This window comes from Arachis ipaensis, chromosome B3, assembly GCF_059453495.1.
Source record: "Arachis ipaensis isolate K30076 ecotype BB chromosome B3, ASM5945349v1, whole genome shotgun sequence".
NCBI classification, from domain to species: domain Eukaryota; kingdom Viridiplantae; phylum Streptophyta; class Magnoliopsida; order Fabales; family Fabaceae; genus Arachis; species Arachis ipaensis.
In genome coordinates, this window is record NC_142438.1 from 104005878 (window position 1) to 104026531 (window position 20654).

The 20654-nt window shown below is 33.5% G+C and overlaps 3 protein-coding genes across 4 annotated transcripts; 1 reads left to right on the forward strand and 2 right to left on the reverse strand.

Annotated features, from left to right (window-relative positions):
• The first annotated feature begins 351 nt into the window (after positions 1 to 351).
• Positions 352 to 2155, forward strand: LOC107630712 (alpha/beta-Hydrolases superfamily protein). The gene is made up of 6 exons (XM_016333917.3): positions 352 to 676; positions 760 to 821; positions 903 to 1035; positions 1124 to 1196; positions 1570 to 1635; positions 1758 to 2155. Exons 1-6 carry the CDS (start codon positions 537 to 539, stop codon positions 1971 to 1973), a joined length of 690 nt encoding a protein of 229 aa, XP_016189403.1. The 5' UTR covers positions 352 to 536; the 3' UTR covers positions 1974 to 2155.
• Positions 2156 to 2210: 55 nt separating this feature from the next.
• On the reverse strand, positions 2211 to 3336 carry LOC107630713 (uncharacterized). Of its 2 annotated transcripts, none has more exons than XM_016333918.3 (2): positions 2553 to 3336; positions 2211 to 2445 (listed from the first exon to the last, which is right to left on the reverse strand). In XM_016333918.3, exons 1-2 carry the CDS (start codon positions 3174 to 3176, stop codon positions 2440 to 2442), a joined length of 630 nt encoding a protein of 209 aa, XP_016189404.1. In that variant the 5' UTR covers positions 3177 to 3336; the 3' UTR covers positions 2211 to 2439. The 2 variants fall into 2 exon arrangements, with proteins under 2 accessions (XP_016189404.1, XP_016189405.1); XM_016333919.3 differs by having other exon boundaries at positions 2598 to 3312.
• A 4143-nt stretch (positions 3337 to 7479) lies between these two features.
• Positions 7480 to 8846, reverse strand: LOC107630710 (uncharacterized). The gene is made up of 2 exons (XM_016333915.3): positions 7834 to 8846; positions 7480 to 7724 (listed from the first exon to the last, which is right to left on the reverse strand). The coding sequence occupies exons 1-2, from the start codon at positions 8779 to 8781 to the stop codon at positions 7713 to 7715; spliced, it is 960 nt and encodes a 319-aa protein (XP_016189401.1). The 5' UTR covers positions 8782 to 8846; the 3' UTR covers positions 7480 to 7712.
• Between the last annotated feature and the right edge of the window lie 11808 nt (positions 8847 to 20654).

The following is a 20654-nucleotide window of genomic DNA, read 5'->3' on the forward strand; positions in this document are numbered from 1 at the left end:
GTCAGCGAATGCGGGTTTCTTTTTTTTTTTTCGCGTCTCAAAATGACGCTGTTTAGGATCCAGGGTTAGAAACCGGTACTTTTAAAAAACCGGCCGACCGGTTAACCACTAGTTCAACTGATTTTTTCACCGATTTTTTGCAAGGCAGTTTTGGAGGTCAACCGGATTGGCCAGATGACCGGTTCCTGTTAACTCAGTTGAATCGGCCGGTCCGATCTGATTTTTAAAACCTTGGTCTGATCCTTTTTTGAAAACCGGCCGCGTCCCTGTTTTCCTGCCGGTTCAGTGGTTTTCTGGCAGTTTTTGAGTGGCGGTTTTTCAACATAAACCGAATTGGGGCAGCGTTATGTAACTTATGTTAGAGGCAGGCGATGATACTTTTGGCGCGAAAATGGGTAGCGCGGGCAAGTATAATCACCAATCAGTAATCACTAAATCAGTAATAACTAGTTTAGGTTTAGAACATAAAACACCAAACCTAATTGGGGCTTTTGATTTTGGGTCTTTGTTTTGGTATTATCGGTAAGGCAAGCGGCATGGATTGTCTACCAGCTGCAAAGCGACGGCGTGAGAGCAAAGACCACGGCGACGTTGAACCCTCAGCCTCAGCAGCTGCTCCTGTGGTTGTGTTGGCTCATGGGGCCGGTGCTCCTTCCTCTTCTGATTGGATGAAAAGGTTTCTACTTTAATCACTTTATCAAAATTTGTTATTACTTAGATCTTCTGAAAACTCTCTTATCTTTGATCTCTATGCAATAGATGGAAGAGAATGCTGAAGGAGGCACTCCAAGCTGCTGATGTTGTCACTTTTGATTATCCCTGTTAGTTTCCTTCTTTTCATTCTGCATTGAAATTGCTAGATCTACACTATGCTAATCTGTTTTTTTCCCATGTGCTGCCAGATATCACTGGAAAGAAGAAGGCTCCTCCAAAGGCAGAAAAATTGGTGGACTCTCACTCTGAAATTGTCAAGCAAACTGCTGCTAAGTACCCTGGTCATCCCATCATACTTGCAGGCAAATCAATGGGTTCAAGGTATCTTGTTTTTCTTTCTCTTATTTGGGATCTGGAACTTCTATTAGCATTATTATAAGCAAAGTTATGTATGTGTTTTGTGTTGCAGAGTGGGATGCATGGTGGCTAGCTTGGAAGATATTAATGTTTCTGCTGTTGTATGCCTTGGCTACCCGTTGAAGGTTTTATTTTCTTTCGTATAATTACATTTCATCTCATATAATTCATAAACTAGCTATCCAATTTGCCGAAATAACTGATGAAGCTGTCCTCCTATGAGCATTTAACATGACTCCCTGAAAAGCATCAATTTTTTTAATTTTAATAATGCTACTATTTCCTTCCCTATTTCCATTTCCATTTATTCTTGGCTTGCTGCATCATTTCTGCTTTGTGATTTGTGATACTGCAATGCTTGAGCTATTATGGTTATTGTGTGTGTGTGTGTGTGTGTGTTATTCCCGCTGAAACAGAGATCTCGCTCATACTAGAGGAACAGAGTTTGAATAATTGAATATAACAAGGACTCTATTAATTTAGTTACAAAACTTTCAGGGAATCAATGGTGCAATTAGAGATGAAACACTGTTACAGCTAACAGTTCCAACAATGTTTGTACAGGTAATCTTCCACGTAGTTGTTATTTTTATTCAGTTTCTATCAGAATGGTATTCTCATACTGCGTGCTTGGACATTGTTATATATATTATCTTAGTGTCTATTTTGCGTTATGTGTTGCACAGGGCAGCAAGGATACTCTCTGTCCACTTGAGAAGTTAGAAGCCACTAGGAAGAAAATGAAAACCCCCAATGAGCTGCATGTCATTGATGGTGGTGACCACTCCTTCAAGATTGGTAAGAAGCATCTGCAAGCAAATGGTTCCACCCAAGAAGAAGCTGAAGATCACGCCTTGAAAGCCATTGCAGCTTTCATTTCCAAGTCTCTTGATGGACAATGAATGTGCGTGTATATTGTCTGGTATGTAATGTGTATTGTATCTTGCTTGGTTTTAATCTAAGCCTTCTTGTGAATCTTGTCAGTTAAGCTGTAATTATATCCTCTGTAATTTGGCTTGTTAGCAGAATAGACACTTTAATTGACAGACATACTTGATAAGGAAAGTTCTAGTTTTTAACCAAATGCGGTTTTTTATATCCGTATTGACTAGATTAGGTATAGGTACTATAAGATCATATGGTAGAACAGACCGCTCACAATGGCAGACTTTTAACATCTATTATTCCACAAAAGGCACAAAGCCACAAACAACCAATTGTTATATTGGCATTTATTTCCCCAGCTATATTAGGTACAAGAATTATATTAAATCACAAAGACACTGTTTATTTGTAAACATGTTTTCTTCTCTACGCTTGTCACATAAGCTTTGTTTATTAGCGTCCTGTCCGCAGCTTCTCCTAGCATCAATTCTGCAGATGCAACCAAAAACAGAGGTTAAAGAGACTAATCCTTTGAAGCAAATTAAACTTTGTTTTAACTCAACATGCATGCAATTAAAGATGTCAAATACTCTTGCCTTGGTTTTTGGCTTTGGGCACTTTTCGTTGTTAAGTGCACTTGCCTTAGTTTTTTGCTTTGGGCACTTCTCGTTGTCACTGTCGCTGTCACTGCTGCTGCTACTGCTGTTGTTTCCTTCATTGCTATGGCGGGACATGCCATTTCTAATCCTCTGGAACAAATTCACGTCCTTCCTGTTATTGTTGGGATCTGCATGCTTCCTGGGATGAGTACCAAAGCATGTTGTAGTGGTACCATAAGGAGGGTATTCATACTCATCGGTCTGAGTGATCTGAGCTTGGACCACGGTAAGTGTGATCTGGGTTTTGGACACCCCATGCTTCTTGTCATGTTGTGTCTGTGATTGTCCATAGTAATGAGTCTCTTTCTTAGAGTTAGTGTTACCGTGCGACTCAATCTCGGTTTGGCTGTAGCATTGAACTTGGTTTTGGCTGTTGCCATGGCGGCCATGGTGCCCTTTGAAAGCCTTGCTTGTCATATCAGATATCTTTTGGCCAAAGGAACTGTGTTGGGTGGTTTTTGGTTGGCAGATGTCATTGGCGACAGTGGTGGTGGGTTTCTGGCTTCTTGGTGGGCAAGGCTCGATAGTGGTGGCAGGTTTGTGGCACTGAGCAGAAGCCATTGTAATAGCTAAATTTTATGGTGCGTGCTTACTTCTAATTTTGTTTTCCCTTGAGTTGCATGATATGTATTGTATTAAGGGCCTTTTATTAGCACCAGAGTGGAGCTCCACTTTCCCTCTAGAATGATGATTTATGAAATTAAAATAACCATTTCGAATTATGGCTTGAAGAAAAGTAGCCTTATCATGTTATTAACAGAAAGGAAAAGAACGGAACTTATTCTCTGACTCGTTTCGAAACGTATCGGAAAATAAATCAAGTGAAAGAACCTAATTTCGTGGCATTAATACCACACATCGCAGAAACATGCTGAATAAGTTCTACTCCCACTCAATTTATGGAGCAGGAATTTAAGGAAAAAATAAAATAAAATGAAGTGCGTATAACATTTTTGTTTTGGGGAATCAACTCACATATAAGCATATATAATTTCTAATAAGATTTCTCTACTTTTTTTAGCTATCGAAGTCAAGTATATGGTATCTTAGAAATTGTTCTCAAATCTTTCTATTTAACGTATCAAATTTTGGAAAAGAATAATGAGTCATGGAATCATCATTTCTCTCTTAAAAACGAAATACATAATGGGGAATTTCTTCCCTAGATAATGGTATGCATATTAAAAATTAGAAAAAATGATAAATAGGGTACTCATCTTTTATTTAAAAGATAAATAAGTCATCAAATAATTGAAAATATAAAAATATTTTTTACATTGTAAAACGTGAGATATTTAAGTCTCTCTAAAGAACTTATCTGTCCTTATATATTTTGGACAAAAGAACTTAAATATTTTGCACTTTAGAAGATAAAGAATATTTTTGTATTTTCAATTTGTTAGAAACTTATGTATCTTCGAGTTAAAAAGTCAGTGATTTATCTGTCTTTTTTTTTTTCTAAATTATAAAAATTTTATGTACATACAAAAAATTAATCATTAAACTATTATGTATTTGTGTATAAATATATGTATTGTTTAATTTATTTTTAATATATATTTTATATAAATAATTAATTTAGTAACTGATTTTTGATACGTGAGTAACATGGTTGTAAAAATTATAAACTTCAAATTAGCTCTTTAACTTTTTTCATAATTCAAATTTATAAGTTAAAAATGGCACAATAATTTTTTTAAATATATATAATTTTGATATATTCATTATAAAAATATTTTTCATTGAAAATCATAATATAAATAAGTTTTATAATAATTTAAGCACTTTTTTTCATCAGATGGAGTTGTAATAGTTGATGTGTAAAAAAAGAGTATATATTTAAATAGGTCTATGGAGAATTTTGTGTCGGATGTTTTTATCTCCAAAAAAATCCTATTACATTGAGGTGTTTAAACTTTATAAAAATAGGATAGATAATAAATCTCTATTTTAGTTAAATCCATTGTTTTTACTTGAACAAATAGGTTCTCAAAAGTGTGATGAAAGAATCTATATATACTTACTTTTATAAAGTTTAAGGATCTTTATGTAATAAAAAATTTTTTGAAACAAAAATATTCGATGCAAAATTTTTTAGGGATTTATTTGAGTATATATTCGTAAAAAAATAATTATTTTTATTAATGTGAAAAAAAATTAACCCTTTTATATATATATATAAACTTGACATTATGATTTATTATTAGTTAGAAGAAGGCATATATAATGGAATTGAAATTAAGCTCGTATTTGATTCATTTAATAACTAAATGCACTTGATACAAAATAACAATCAAATAAAAAATTCACTGAAATTGAAAATGAAAATAGAATTGTTTGACTCCTAGTAAAGATATTGGTTAAGTAATGACTTGTTTTAACTTTTAAGGACTCCATGAGTGTGTTTGGTTTAGTGTTTGTGTTATAATACTTATGTATAATTGTCTAGAAAATCTCAATTTTTTGTTTGACTTTTTTTTTTTTAAAGATATAAATGTGATTCTATACTTAAAACAATAAATTATAACTTTTGTGTTTAATAGTTACGTTAAATAAACAATTGAAAAAATTTATTTTTTTTTGTCAATTTTATCCTTCATTCTTATATATTGTATATTATTGTCTTTTTTAAGAAATTTTTGGTACTCATTATTCATATATAATGTTCTTTTTTATAGAATTTTTCTTTGTTATTTTATTTTATTTGATTTGGTACAATTTTGATCGTAGGTTCTTGAATTAAAATGTACTTTGTTTATCATTGTTAATTTTTTATAATATAAATTATTGATCTAATTAAAAAGATCAAATTAAATAAAAAATAGTACCCAAAAAAAGTATTGAAAAATTATGACAAAAAATATTAAATGTCAACAATTAAATTTAAGTTCTTTTAAAAAAAAATTATAGTCAAAAGAGTGTTGAAAAAAAGTGTGGTTTTGAATAATATAAATCCATGTCTTTTTTTAGTAATTTTTATCTAAACATAATTTTAAATAATATAATCTAAACAACATTTATTTTACTATAATCTAATTTCTTATAAAAATTGTCAAACATAAATAATCATGTTAACATTAACTTAGCTTCTCATCAAAATCAAATTTAAAAAATTAATTTGGTGCAAACTCTTTTTTTGCAAACTTTAATCTACAAACTCTTTTTGCAAACTTTAATCTAAACATACACCATATCTCATGTTATATCCGTGGTTCTTTTTCTTTTTATGGTTATTTTCTTTGCTTTTCTTTCTTTCGTTCTTATTTTATTTTATTTTTAACTGTAGTTCTTTAATATGCATGAGAATGTAGAAGCAGTAGCGCACTTTTAGTTGTGCACATAGTAATCGAGTTTATTAGTAATAATTTTTTAAAAAGGAATAGATTATTAAACGATACTAAAAAATTTACTGATAAAAAAAAATTTAAAAGATGTTAACGATAAATAAGTTTTCGAAAAATTTTAAAACGCGACAAAAAAAATTAAATATCAAATATATATTCTAAAAAATAATTTTAGAGAACAAATTTTAATACAATTTTTTGTAAGTATTTTTAGAAAAATAAAATCTTTTTATTTTTAAAATTTAATCATTTTATATCAAGTGAATTCTTTTTTAATTTTTTTTTATTATGAACGACTAAATTGTTTTGAAAAATAAAAAGAAAAATTTAGAGAGAATTATTTTTTTGAATTTTTTTGTATACTTTTTAAATATTTATTTATATATTGTTACAATTTAGACTAAATGAATAAACTGTTTACTAAATACAAAAATTTGTTTTATTATTTATAGAAAATATAGTATTTATTGATTATTTTTGTTGTATTTTTAAATGATAAAAAGAACATGAGTAGTGCTAGGGAGCCAATGGCGTAAGTGTACAATATGTACAATGGGCTAAATCTTTGGTTTATGAATTAAATGAACATCACTTATACTATGCAGAATAACCATCCGGATACCAGGGATAATAAACATCTCATGAGGTTCAAACTCTTAACCTTCCGCATCTGGAACTCTTATACCATGTTCTGAAACCACTCATCCCAAAAGCATAACCTGACAGGATAACGTAACACTAATAATGATATCTCTAATACTTTCTAAACCTTCATTGTACACATTGTACGCTTAGGCCATTGGCTCCCTAGACTTTCTCAAAGAACATATATAACTTGGAAAATAATGTATACACACACCAGATGGGAAAGCATATATCGTTATTTAAAAGATACAGATATGTAATAATCTATGGTTCAATTTACCTTTATAATATTGATTGCGTGATTTAACGAATTTTGTTTTTACTAAACAAAGATATGCAATTTTACTGCAAGTGACCGAGTGTTAAAGTGGGGAGATCAAATCAGAATTTTAGGACAATAAATAATATATGATATATAAACGAAAATACTTGATAACAAAAAAAAATTAATAAAAAATAATTAAAATTTATTTATTTAGTATTTATTAATTATTATAATAATTAATAAATATTAAATAAAATAAATTCTCACAGTTTTTTTATTTTTTATTTTTTTTAGCATTTAGATGTTGTAAAAAGGTTTTGTTTTCTAGTTGAAGGTTAATTCCATCTGACAGAATTACATTAGTTATGATGACTCGGTGGTGCATCAATATCCCTCCGTTAAATAATGGTTAAGTTAAAGAGAAACAGTGCATATTGGTTTGAGAGTGAACTCTTCACTGGGCAAAGATACGGGTGATAAACTAAGAGCGTGTTTGGTAAAGGAAAGAAAAAATATAGGTAATGGAAAATCGATAAATACATTATACGATTCGTTTGTTCTGGTGATAAAACTATAGGCAAATGCGAGAGGCATGAGATGCGAGAGAGCGTGATGTTAAATTCAAACAGTTTTATTGATAGTAATAAGGAGATCGAGCAAGCACACAATGCATTTAGGTCTCAATCTCGGAGTCACACCATACATAATCAAAGTACATCACTTTTATTTATTTATTTATTTATTTTAAATTAGGATATTTTATTTATTCTGAGCAGTGGCCAGTGGCTACACACTTGACATCATAGGAGCTGTGATGAAGAATCCAGAGCTGGTGCTTACTGCTTAATTGCAATTCTGCATACACACACACACAATTCAAATTAATTAAACCAATAATGGACATTGAATTGCAAATGTGTAATGTCAGGAGAAAGATTTAGTTAGTTAGTTATATAGAACATGCCTTCCTGCTCCTCCTGCCGCAGTTGTTTTCGTTGTCGCTGTCACTCTCACTGCTGTCACTCTCGCTGCTGCTGCAATCGCTGTTGCGGCCGGACAACCCATCCTTGATCTTCTGGAACATGCCCCTGCTCTTGTGCTCCTTCTTGCTTCTTCCATTACTGCACCTCCCGCTGCCGCTATTCGCGGTGGTCTTTGTTTGGCTGTGGTAGTAATCAGTTTCAGTGGTTTTGTTGGTCGCAACATACCCTCCTCCACTGTGGGCTGTCATGTTGGTTTTGTTGCTGCCATGGCATTGGGATTGGATTCCCCCATTGTTGTGGTGGTTAGCACCGCCACAGGCTTGGGTATGGGTATGGGATTGGGTGCATCCTTTGTGGAGGCTACCACCATAGCCTCCTCCATTGTTGTGGTGGTTAGCACCGCCACAAGCTTGGGTATGGGTGTGGGATTGGGTGCATCCTTTGTGGAGGCTACCACCATAGCCTCCTCCATTGTTGTGGTGGTTAGCACCACCACAGGCTTGGGTATGGGTGTGGGATTGGGTGCATCCTTTGTGGAGGCTACCACCATAGCCTCCTCCATTGTTTTGGTGGTTAGCACCGCCACAGGCTTGGGTATGGGTGTGGGATTGGATGCATCCTTTGTGGAGGCTACCAGCATAGCCTCCTCCATTGTTATGGTGGTTAGCAGCACCATAGCCTTGGGTATGGGTATGGGAATGGGAGCATCCACTGTGGTGGCTGCCACCATGGCATTGGGAATTGGTATGGGTTTGGGTGGCTCCAATGTGGTGGTTGCTGCTACCATGGCAGTGTTGCTGGGCATGGGTGGCAACTGGCACCATTGTGGTGGCCTTTGATATCTCAGAAACCTTTTGCCCAATGGATGATTGGGTCTTCTGCTGGTAGCAGGTTTCTTGGCATATTTTGTGGCACTGAACTGAGGTCATGGCTAAAAGCTTATTGCTGTGTAGTGATTATTTGTTTGTTTAGTTGGTTGGTTGCTTGTGATTTTTGAATGAGGCTCTTAATATGTATTTATAGGCAGGGATTGATTGCATGGGGTTTTGTTTCCCATCTCTATCTCTACCTCTATGTAACCTAATAGGAAGAGTACTAGAGCAGCAATTTTTATATTTTGTAATTATTAATTGATTATTAATAATATTTTTAATAGTGTAAAATTAAATTTAATAATATAAATTATTTTTTTATAATTAAATGCTGACCAATTTTTTAAAATATTGCTACCACAAAACTTTCTCTTGTTATTATACTAAGGAATTTTTCTTTTTTTTCTTCTCGCTGACTAGTCCAACAATAATACAAAGTATCTTTAAAAAAATATTATTTAAATATTAAAATTAACCGATAAAATTAATCATTATATATTTTTAAAAATATATGTATACTTTAATATATATTTTATATTAATAATTAATTATAATGATTGAATTTAATATACAAACTAATAAAGTTGAGTATCTTTCTTATTGTATTCTATCATGTCATTACTTTTTTGCCTACTTTTTTTTATCATCATCACTTCATTTCTGCCCACCGAATATGTGCCAAATTAATTTCCTTCAAAAGAATAAAATAATGAGAAAGTCTTAAACATTTAATATAAAAAATATTTAAAATTTATAACTCAAATCTAATTAAAAGAAGATGCTTGTTTCCATACATAATTAGTTAATACGTATCAATTCGATAAAAAATTAGATGAATACAAAAATGTCATATAAATTAATTTAATTATCATTTATCTTTAATTTTTTTTAAATATTAAACCACTAGATATATTAAATTATTCTTACTAATAATTATAAAAAATAAACATATCCTTTTAAATATTTTTGTTAAAAAACTAAATAATCCTTTCTTATTATTATGACAAAAGTATTCCTATAAAATAAAAAAATCAAATAATTAGATTAATCAAATATTTCTTCCCGGCACAATTCTTAGTTCACCTCCGATGACGGAATGTCCAATGCCCGCGAACGCGTCCTCCACGGTAGCAATGCCATCAACACCGGTCACAACCGCGCTAACTTGGACTTCTTCATCTGCTCCGGCTTTCCATAGGATCTAAAAAGATAGATGATGATGAACAATGAACAACAAAATTTTTAAATTAATGATATTTGATTTTAATGTTTTTATTGTATAAGGATATTTTTTCACACTAATAAAAAATATTTAATTTTTTAACAAAAATATTTTAAAGGATATATTTATTTTTTTATAATTATTTATAAAGATATTTTAATATATATGTAATATAATATCTTTATTGAAAAATTAAAAATAAATACTTATCAAGATAATATAATCTATGTAGTATTTTTTTATTCGTCTAAATTTTTATCGTATAAATATGTATTAATTAATTATCGTGCCAAAATAAATATTTTAAAAAATATTTAAAATTTAAATTTAACATAAATTTATCTTTAATAAGTTTTATAATAGAATTATTTTACAATTTATTATACGGAAATTAATTTGGTTATGGATAAAATAATGGTGAGTTGCTTGAATATGGATGTATGGTGAGTTGTCCACAAATGTGGACCTGCGTTGCTCAGTGACCTGCAAAATGCAGGCTGCGATTGGAATGAGAAGTGAACCAGGTTGCAAAACGTGTCCTGCATGCCGACAGGAGCAGGTGTTGACCAGCATGGGGCTAGGCAAAACGCAGGTTGCGTTTGTTAGCCTTGCAAAGCCAAACAGAAGTTGCGTTTTGCAGGCTTCCTAGCTGCATGCGCGCCACGTGTCTTGGAGGGTATTTATCTGGGTGCTTAAAAGCCAAAACGCAGATAGGTAAGGGAGCCAAGTAAAAAACGAAGTTACTGAAGCAAATTGAGGAAGAGTTGAAGGAGAGTGAAGAAGCAAGAGTGAAGAGGGTTAAAAGTGAAGTTACGGGAGAAGAAGTATACGGTATAGAAAGAAAAAATGGTGCATGATTTTACCAAACCGAAAAAATATATTATTGAGTATTTGGATCATCCTCAATGGGTAAGTAATTTTTCTTTAATATTTAACGATGAATATAAATATTTATTCGAATTTTATTTATTTGTACTGTAATTAGTACTATTGTGATTATTAATATTATTATTACTAATATTATATTGTTATTTATTTTTCATTACGGTTTAATTTTTTTTACTAATGTTATTATATTATTATTGTTATTATTAGGCAAATTAATTTCTGTATTATTATTATTATTATTATTATTATTATTATTATTATTATTATTATGGGTATGATAATGATAATGAGAATAATTTATTAATATTTTTTAATAATAATACTGTGTAATAATTTATTATTATTTTTTAGTGATTTATGATTATTTTTCATGATAATAGTAATAATACTGTTTAGTAAATGGTTTTTTTAACAATGTTTAATTAAAAAAATTATTATTTTTTAATAATTTATTAATATTTTCTAATAATAAGTAATACTATTTATTAATAAAATACCATTTAGGATAATGTTAATATAATGAATGGTTATTATTATTGTTATATTTGAGTAATTATTATTATGATTAGTATATTATTATTTGTTTATAATACTGGTTATGATAGTGTGAATAAGTTATTATTAATTTCTAATAATTAATAATACTGTTTAATAATTTATTATTAATTTTTTGTGATTTATTATTATTTTTCATTCATGATAATGATAATAATACGGTTTAGTAAAAAAAATTTTGTAACACTGTTTAGTAAAAAAAATTATTAATTTTAATAGTTAACTAATATTTTGTAATAATAAATAATATTATTTAATAATAGAATACGGTTTATTATTATTATTTTTAGCCATTATAGAATATTGTATAGTAGTTATTATTATAATTATTAATCAATATTATTTAGAATTTAATAATTATCATTTATTTTTGCAGGCTATTAGAAATTTGTTGTCCAAAAAATTAGATTCGCTAGATACCTTTAACGAGGTAGCTGCAGCGGTATTGGCATTGACTGGGTTTCAACATGTTTTGCAAGTAGGCAAAATGAGAGGTCATTTTGTACTACTGAGTTAATAATCATAACATACCCGTATTTGCGTATTCAGGAAATTCCGGAGCATGCATGGCGTTGAGATCTAGAGTCTACATAAAAGACAGAACACCTGTTGATCGAAAAATATTTTCGATGGATATAAACGGTTCGAAATGGTAAAGGGGTCGAAAACATAAACAGTTTTCGAGAAGACTCACGCGCAAGCATTAGATAGAGGACTTTCGGCACGGATTCGATTTCAAGACTTTTCGGTAAATCGAGCAAGTCAAATCGAACAAGGTACTCGAGTCAAGTAATCGAAATGAGTTATTCGAATAAGTGATTCGAGTGATTGTGGTAGTGGAGAAGTTAGAGGCTTCTATCACATGAGGAAATCATGAGAAACGTTTAGGCGGGAACGGTTACCAAGGAAAACGCATTCAAATTTGTGATCTTGAAATTAATTATAATTAATGTTCAGTTATCAGAAGGTAAATTATAAATACCAAGAAATCTTAGGGAATAGGGGTTGGAACTTTTACTCAGAAAACACTCGAGCACACTCACATCCCAGAGAATTTCTGAGTCTGCGATCGAGTAACTTTTCTGTAGGGTTCCTTCCATATTTTCTTTCTTTTAATTTATCTTGTAAACTTTACTTTTCAAGAAGATTTATCTTTCAAGTGTTCTTTATCTTCTTCGTCTAACTTACATTTCTGCACTTTAAATTTCCTTGTCAAAGTCCTCTGACCCAATCAAAGGCGTTTTATCTGCTTTCTTTTTAATTTCAACGCAAATCTTTCCTTTTTTGCGTATTTTCCTTTCGAAAATTTTTCTTTTTTGTTTCTTTCATCATTTTATCAATTTCAATTTATTTTTATTTCTAAAACTTACTTAATCGAAGACACTTTGATGCACTTTTAGAAAAAACTGGTACATGCACAGAGGAGTAGGTTTCGCTTCCAGACCACTAGATATCGAACCACCATCGATTTGCTAAAAATCGACAAAACAAATTGGCACGCCCGGTGGGACAGTTTTAAAGTCAAAGTGTGTCAAAAGTTTGTGTGTCATTTGGTGTATGCGATTGAGGAGTGAGAAAATCATTCACATGGTTGATGAAGTGTCAAATGTGAATGGTGATTCCTCCACCAATGATAATTTGCCAGTAATTATACAACAAGCAGACGTGACTTCACGTTCGGAAGGTGTAATTGCAAGTGAGAGTATAGCGGTTACAACTGTTCATACTGAAAATGTTGGACGTAATACTCGTCCACGTGGTACTTTACCACCATTCCAGCCTCCTTTAACCACTGGTTGGCCTCCTTATGGTCTTCCGCCTGGTTATACCCCACCAGTGGAAAATTTTGTTCCTCCGGTCCGATTCGGGAGTGTAAGTGGCTCTCAAAACCCACAACAAAATTCCGAGTATTCTCGTGATCATAATGTGGGCTATACTTCGAATGCTGCAAATTCAATGGCAGTATATCGACAATAAGTAGAGAAAATTCATCATGACTTTGTCAATTTATTGACTCAACAAATGACCACAATTTTAAATCCAATGATGGCTGATCACGAATCGAAATTCGAACGTCTTGCTAGATAGGTCGAACGGATTGCTCGAATCGTAGATTATGAGGATGGTGAAATGCATAATGCCAGGGAAAATAATGAGGGATTCAAAAATATATTTCAAAATGAAAATGATGTTGTTAATAAAGAAAATCCTCATGTAGTTCCCCGAGGTCAAAATGCTGATGACTTTCTAGCCATATTACGTAATAATCATGGTGGTGAACATTATTAGGTCACTAGAATTGTGGAAGAAGTATTGAATCGAGTCGGTTTAAATGTTGGTTTTATGAATCGACCCCATTTTATGTCTACTTTCCCCCATGTTGTCCAAATGGCTGAAGTACCAAGAGGGGCGAAAAATTCAAAGATAATCACAAAATTTGATGGGGAAGTAGGAGAATCAACTACTGAATATGTTGCTCGATATTTGGTCGAGATTGGAAATTTAGCTAATGATGAAAATTTGAAAATGAAGTTTTTTCCTTCTTCGCTAACGAAGAATGCATTTACTTGGTTTTCGAATCTTAGACCAAATTCGGTAACAACATGGAATCAGTTAGAAACTACTTTTCACGCTCAGTTCTATCGAGGGGAAATGAATGTGGCAGTTACTGATCTAGTAGCCTTGAAACGCGAAGAGGGTGAAATTATTGATGATTACATGATACGTTTCAAGAATGTTAGAAGTAGATGCTATGTCTCGTTACCTGAGAGTGAGGTAGTAAAAATAGCAATTATGGGGCTAGGGTTCTATATGCGCAGGAAGTTGCTTAACGTGCATATCCTTGATTTAGCCCTTTTGGCTGAAAAGGTTCGTCAGACCAAACTTATGAAAAAAAGAGAAGGAGAAGTATAGGAGTGAGGAACGATCAAAGAGTAAACCTTTTACTCGAAAGGAAAAAGTTGCCTATGTGACTATGGAGTCCTCAGAGGAAGAAATTGATTTCGAAACAGAGGTCGATTTGGCCGAACTTAAGAAAGGCCCTCCATATGTCTGTTCATTACTAAAAAAAACTTCTTATGAATGAAAAGTCGAATCATTCAAAACTAAAAAGTGGAAAGAAATATAGTTTTGATATTTCAAAATCTTATCAGATTTTCGATGTGTTGCTTAAAGATAAACAGTTAATTCTGTCTGAGGGTAGAACTTTACTTTCGGTGAAAGATTTGAAAGGAACACCTTATTGTAAGTTTCACCAAGCAACAAGTCATTTGACTAACTCTTGCGTTCGTTTCAGAGATTTAATTCAGGAAGCAATAATGGAGGGACGGTTGAAGTTTGATGATGGCAAAAAGGAGATGAAAGTTGATAGTGATCCCTTCGAAGCAGACGCCAGCTTTGTGGAGCCATGTTTCGGGGTAAATATGGTTGGCATGTCATATGATTTTGATGTGACTCTGGATGATTTTGAGTCACAAATGAGATTTATATATCCCAGGGCAGGGGACGGTTTGTTGGATTTTCTGGTTCAACAAAAGATTAAAGACCGGGACATATCCCTGTGTCCACGGTGCAATGCTGTTTTTGATGCCGAAGCAGCAGCAATTTTCGAAAAAGTGATGATGAAAAAAGAATTGGCTCATAGAGAAGAACAGGCACACCAGAGGCAACCAATTCGGCATTTTGAGAGTCAGAGTTCTAAGGCCCCTCAGCAAAGTACTGTTGCACCTTTAAGCCGATCTCAGGCTATAGGTGTTCAGTGGATTTGAAACTTTCAGGAGTTCCAGAAAAGGGACCCTTTGTATCGACATAACCCGCAATGGGGACATCGAGGACTTCCTCGAAATCAATATCCCTATTATCGTGGTCGAGCCAGGGGGTATCCAAGAGGCAGAGGAGGAAGAAGAAATTTCAATCAAACTAAAAAGCCTCAGGTAGAAGTAAGCAAGGGGGCAACGCCCTCTGTGCATTCTCGAATTGTCTTCCCTGCTGATGGAGAGACTTGTCCGAAAGGAATTCCATCTTCTGCTAAGATGGAAAAAGTCAAGGCGATAGCCCAATCTTCAAGAGTAAAAAAAACAAAGAAGTTGATGTTGATGAAGAATATTTTGATGAAGGAGATGATGACATGATTGGAACGATTTCGATCATTCCAACAGAATATTTGGGTGAGTATGAGGGTGACCCAGAAGAAGATTATGACATGGAGGATGAGGAAGCTTTTTCTTTCATTCGACTTGAGGATGAGCCAGGGTATTTCCTTTGGCCTACTGAAAAACAGATGTCCCATCTCCGCTCGCTTCATATAACCACCACCTTGAGTGGGATCAAGGTAAACAAGGTCTTGATTGATGGTGGAACGGCAATTAGCCTTTTGCCTGAGAGTATGCTAATGAAAGTGGGAAAGCATCTCGATGATTTAGTCCCCACAAATATAGTTGTGACGGATTTTAGTAGGACTTCGACTCTGGCAAAAGGATTGGTCACTTTGACTGTAAAGGTTGGTTCGTCCGAACAAAACACTGTGTTCGTGGTGGTTCCATCCAAGGCAAGTTATAATGCTTTGTTGGAGAGAGACTGGATCCATGGTGTGGGGGCTATACATTCTACTATGCATCAGAGTGTTCTTTTGTGGTCAAAAGATGGCAAACCTGAAGTCATCAAGGAAGATTCGAGTCTTTATGTCGAACAACTGCACGTTAATTTCAAGATGTACAATCCTAAATTAAAACCTCTGAATGCTGACCGAACACTGAATTCTTATAATTGTGAAGGTTGCTATTTGTCTTCGGAAGGTCTCTCGGTAAAGTTGCGTTACCCAGAGTTGGGATTTGCTCCAACTGGTTGGGACTGTTTGTCTTGAAGATTTCACGAACGTTGCCCTATGGACCAGGTTGAAGGAGTTTCCGATTACCTGGTAACTTTACGTAATTATTTAAGTAGTTTTCATCTTGTAGAAAATAAAGATGGTTCTTCTGATGAAGTCGAATCACATAGGGTTAGTAGTTTTTCTAATTATCATTGTATCAACTCGATTTCTTTGGCCGAGTCTTGTTCTGGTTTAGATCTTTCATATATATGTAATGAAAGTAATGCTTCAAATCCGATGACTGACTTGATAGCAGAAGCACATTGTGTTGAAAATCGAAGTAATGTTAATGAAATAAATAATTTAGTTCCTTCTACTTCTGATGATGTTATTGATTTCACTTTTGATTACATCTATGATCTTGAACCACTGGGTTTTGAGAAATATTCGGTAAAGGATGATGATCATTATAAAGGGTTCGAATCTCAAGATCCTTTAGAGGAAGTAAATCTAAGGACTCTTGATGATATTCGAATTACATATATATGTAAGGATCTTGTCGATCCTTTTTCGGAATGAACTCTATAATCTTTTACATGAGTTTAAAGATTGTTTTGCTTGGGATTATCATGAGATGCCTGGTCTCGATCGTTCACTTGTGGAACATCAATTAGTATTAAGACCAAATGCTAGACCTGTGAAGCAAACTCCAAGACATTTTGCTCCGGAAATCAATGAGAAAATTAAAGAGGAAATAGAACGCTTGATTAAGGAAAAGTTTTTTCGAACTGCACGCTATGTTGAGTGGGTTTCGAATATTGTCCCAGTAATGAAGAAAAACGGGAAGTTAAGAGTATGCATTGACTTTCGAGATTTGAATAATGCTACTCCGAAAGATGAATACTTTATGCCAATTGCAGATATGTTAATTGATTCTACAGCAGGAAATGAAATCCTTAGTTTTATGGACGGTTATTCAGGATATAACTAAATCTTCATTGCGGAAGATGATGTGTCTAAAACTGCTTTTCGTTGTCCTAGGACATTAGGCACTTATGAATGGGTGGTTATGCCCTTTGGTTTGAAAAATACTGGAGCAACATATCAGCGGGCAATGAATGCAATTTTTCATGAGTTTATTGAAAAATTTATGGAAGTATATATTGATGACATCATGGTCAAATCGATTTCAGTAAGTCAACATATCGACCACTTGAGAAAGGCATTTGTTACAATGAGGAAGAAGGGATTAAAAATGAATCCTTTAAAATGTGCTTTCGGTGTATCGGTTGGAAATTTTTTAGGTTTTGTTGTTCATAAAAAGGGAATTGTAATTGATAAAAATAAAGCAGATGCAATATTGGCATTATCTGCACCCAAATCGAAAAAAGAAGTGCAGTCCTTTTTGGGTAAGGTGAATTATCTTCGAAGATTTATTTCGAATCTTTCTAATCGGACTCGAACGTTTGCCCCTTTGGTAAATAAAAAATGACTCGCAATTCGAATGGACAAAGGAGCATCAATTAGCGTTTGAGTCGATTAAGGCGTATTTGTCTAAGGCTCCGATTATGGTGAATGTTCGCCCACATGAGCCTTTGAAATTATACATTGTAGCATCCGAAAGCACAATTGAGTGTATGTTAGCCCAAGATGATGAAAATGGGCATGAGCGGGCTATTTACTACCTTAGTCGAGTTCTAACTGATATCGAAACAAGGTAATCCCCGATAGAGAAATTGTGTTTGTCTCTGTATCATGCTTGTATGAAATTGAAATGTTATATGATGGCTAAATCGGTAAAAGTTATAGCACAAACCGATCTCATAAAATACATGTTGAGTTTTCCAATGTTAAGAGGGCATTTAGGAAAATGGATGTTGGCATTAACGGAGTTTGATTTACAGTATGTCCCAGCCAAGGCTATAAAGGGTCAGGTCATTGCAAATTTTCTTGTGGATAATTTGAAAAGTCTGAATGACCAGGGGGCAAATGTAATCGATGTTAAAGTTGATTATTGGAAGTTATATTTTGATGGATCGAAGCACAAAGATGGTGCAGGGGTTGGAATCCTTATAATTTCACCAGAAGGGGTTCCATTAGAGTTTCTATTCGAGTTAAAATATCCTTGCTCGAATAATGTGGCAGAATATGAAGCTTTTTGGGTCTCGAAATATTAATTAGTAAAGGGGCTTTGGAAGTTCAGATATTGGGGGATTCCCAGTTGGTTTTAAAGCAGTTATCGAAGGAGTTTAAATACAATAATGAGAAGTTGCAAAAGTATTTAACAACTGCCTGGGAGTTGTTAACATCCTTTTGAAAAGTTTCTTTGGTTCACATTCCAAGGATTCATAATGAAATTTCTAATGAATTAGCCCAAATCGCTTCGAGATATAAAATCGGTCCAGAAACTTTTAAGAAATTGGCTAGTATTAATCAGATTTTAGTACCTGTGAGTGAAAGAGAAGTTTTGTGCATGGATGAACAGGAAGATAATGATTAGAGGAAGACTATTGCTCAGTATTTGAAGGATTCTAATATCCCAGTCGATAGAAAGATGAAATTGCAAGCAATAAATTTTGTCTTAATGGCTGATGAGTTATATAAGAAAGGGATCGATGGGAGTTTATCAAGATGTTTAGGCCAAGAAGATCAAAATATTGCTTTAGGTGAAGTCCATAATGGGATATGCGGTGCCCATCAGACTGGAAAGAAAATGAAATGGGTATTATATTGCAATCACGTGTACTGGCCATCTATGATAAAAGATTGCATCGATTATGCAAAAGCATGTCGAGAATGTCAATTGCATGACTCGATACAGCAGATCCCTGCATCTGAGCTGCATTCGATAATAAAACCCTGGCCATTTAGAGGCTGGGATTTATATTTGATTGGGTTGATTCACCCTCCTTCATCGAGACAACACAAGTTTATCTTGGTAGTAATTGATTACTTCACAAAATGGGTCGAAGAAATTCCCCTGATAGAAGTTAATCAAAATGAAATAATAGACTTTATCAAGGAATATATTATCCATCGATTTGGAATTCCTCAAACATTAAGTACTGATCAGGGAACTATGATTACTGGTTAGCGAATTAAGAATTTTGCAGCCTCGAGGAATATTAATATGGTTACTTCAACTCCTTATTATACGCAGGCTAATGGACAAGTAGAGGCAGCGAATAAAATTATGATAAGTTTGATAAAAAGCATATCGGGAATAAGCCTCGAACGTGGCATTAGACTTTAAGCCAAGTGCTGTGGGCTTATCGAAATTCACCAAGAGGTTCAACGGGTACTTCGCCGTACAAATTGGTGTATGGTCATGATGCAGTGCTGCCTTTAGAAATAAATTTAAATACTTTAAGAATATTGAAGCAGAATGATTTGCCAGTTGATGATTACTGGAATGCAATGTTCGATGAGTTGAATGAGTTAGATTCGGAGCGAATCTTAGCACTTGAAAATATAGTTCGACAAAAAGAAAGTATTGCTCGAAGTTATAATCGTCGAATCAAAGAAAAATCTTTTGATATAGGCGAGTTGGTTTTTAAGGTTATTTTGCCAATGGAAAAGAAATCGAAATTTCTTGGAAAAAGGTCCCATGCTTGGGAAGGCCCTTTTCAAATAATAGGGACATATTCCGGAAATGCTTATCAGATTAAAGATATTGAGTCAGAAAAAGTGATCAACCCGATTAATGGAAAATACTTGAAGCAATACTATTATTGGCAGAATTAGCATTCAACATGCATAAGTCCAGGAAAGATAAAAACTGTCATACAAAGAGAAATTTGAAATGAAAAAAATTCAAGGTGCTAATAGTTTAGTTAAATCAGAGCGTAGCTTTGCTCTTCTGCTGTCTAGAGTTGAAAGCGCCTCAGCTTGTTTGAATTTGTCAAATTGGACTTTCTCGAGTTGTTTTTCATATTCTTCTCGTTTAGTCTCAATTGAAATAAGCTCTTGGATGAGGTGTTGCTGCTCTTGTTGGGCAGTGGCTAGAGGTTTAGCTATGGTAGCTCGTCTCTGACGTATTTTGGAAAGCTTTTCATTAATCTGAGCTAATTCTGCTTCAAGTTTCGCTTCTTCCTGGTCATAAAAAGCTTGAATGGAAATAGCATGAGAAATTCTCAAATCGAATTCCTCACGAGAAGCTTGTACTGGTCGAACGGCTGCAATACAACCTTCTATATTAGATTTGATCTTAGCTTTTTCAGTTTTAGTTTCCTGGAGTTGAAATTGAAAAGCTACGCTCTCATTGAGAAGTTGTTTGAATTCTTTAATCAAGGCAGAATGTGGTATGTTAGCTGAAAGTTCAAAGGAGGAATTTAAAATTTCAGACAAGAGTTGATTAAGAATTGTATCACTAACCCATGTGGCAGGTGGATGATCCAAGAGCTTTATGAGTGACCGAAGCTGTTCTCGAGTGTCAACACTCAATTCGAATGAAGGTCT

What these genes read in the sequence shown, in the direction of transcription:
- LOC107630712 (XM_016333917.3), top strand. Translation starts at nt 537, where the DNA reads ATGGATTGTCTACCAGCTGCAAAGCGACGGCGTGAGAGCAAAGACCAC. An exon ending in TCTTCTGATTGGATGAAAAG is followed by an intron (nt 677 to 759) that starts GTTTCTACTTTA and finishes TCTATGCAATAG; the next exon opens with ATGGAAGAGAATGCTGAAGG. An exon ending in TGTCACTTTTGATTATCCCT is followed by an intron (nt 822 to 902) that starts GTTAGTTTCCTT and finishes ATGTGCTGCCAG; the next exon opens with ATATCACTGGAAAGAAGAAG.
- LOC107630713 (XM_016333918.3), bottom strand. Translation starts at nt 3,176, where the DNA reads ATGGCTTCTGCTCAGTGCCACAAACCTGCCACCACTATCGAGCCTTGC.
- LOC107630710 (XM_016333915.3), bottom strand. Translation starts at nt 8,781, where the DNA reads ATGACCTCAGTTCAGTGCCACAAAATATGCCAAGAAACCTGCTACCAG.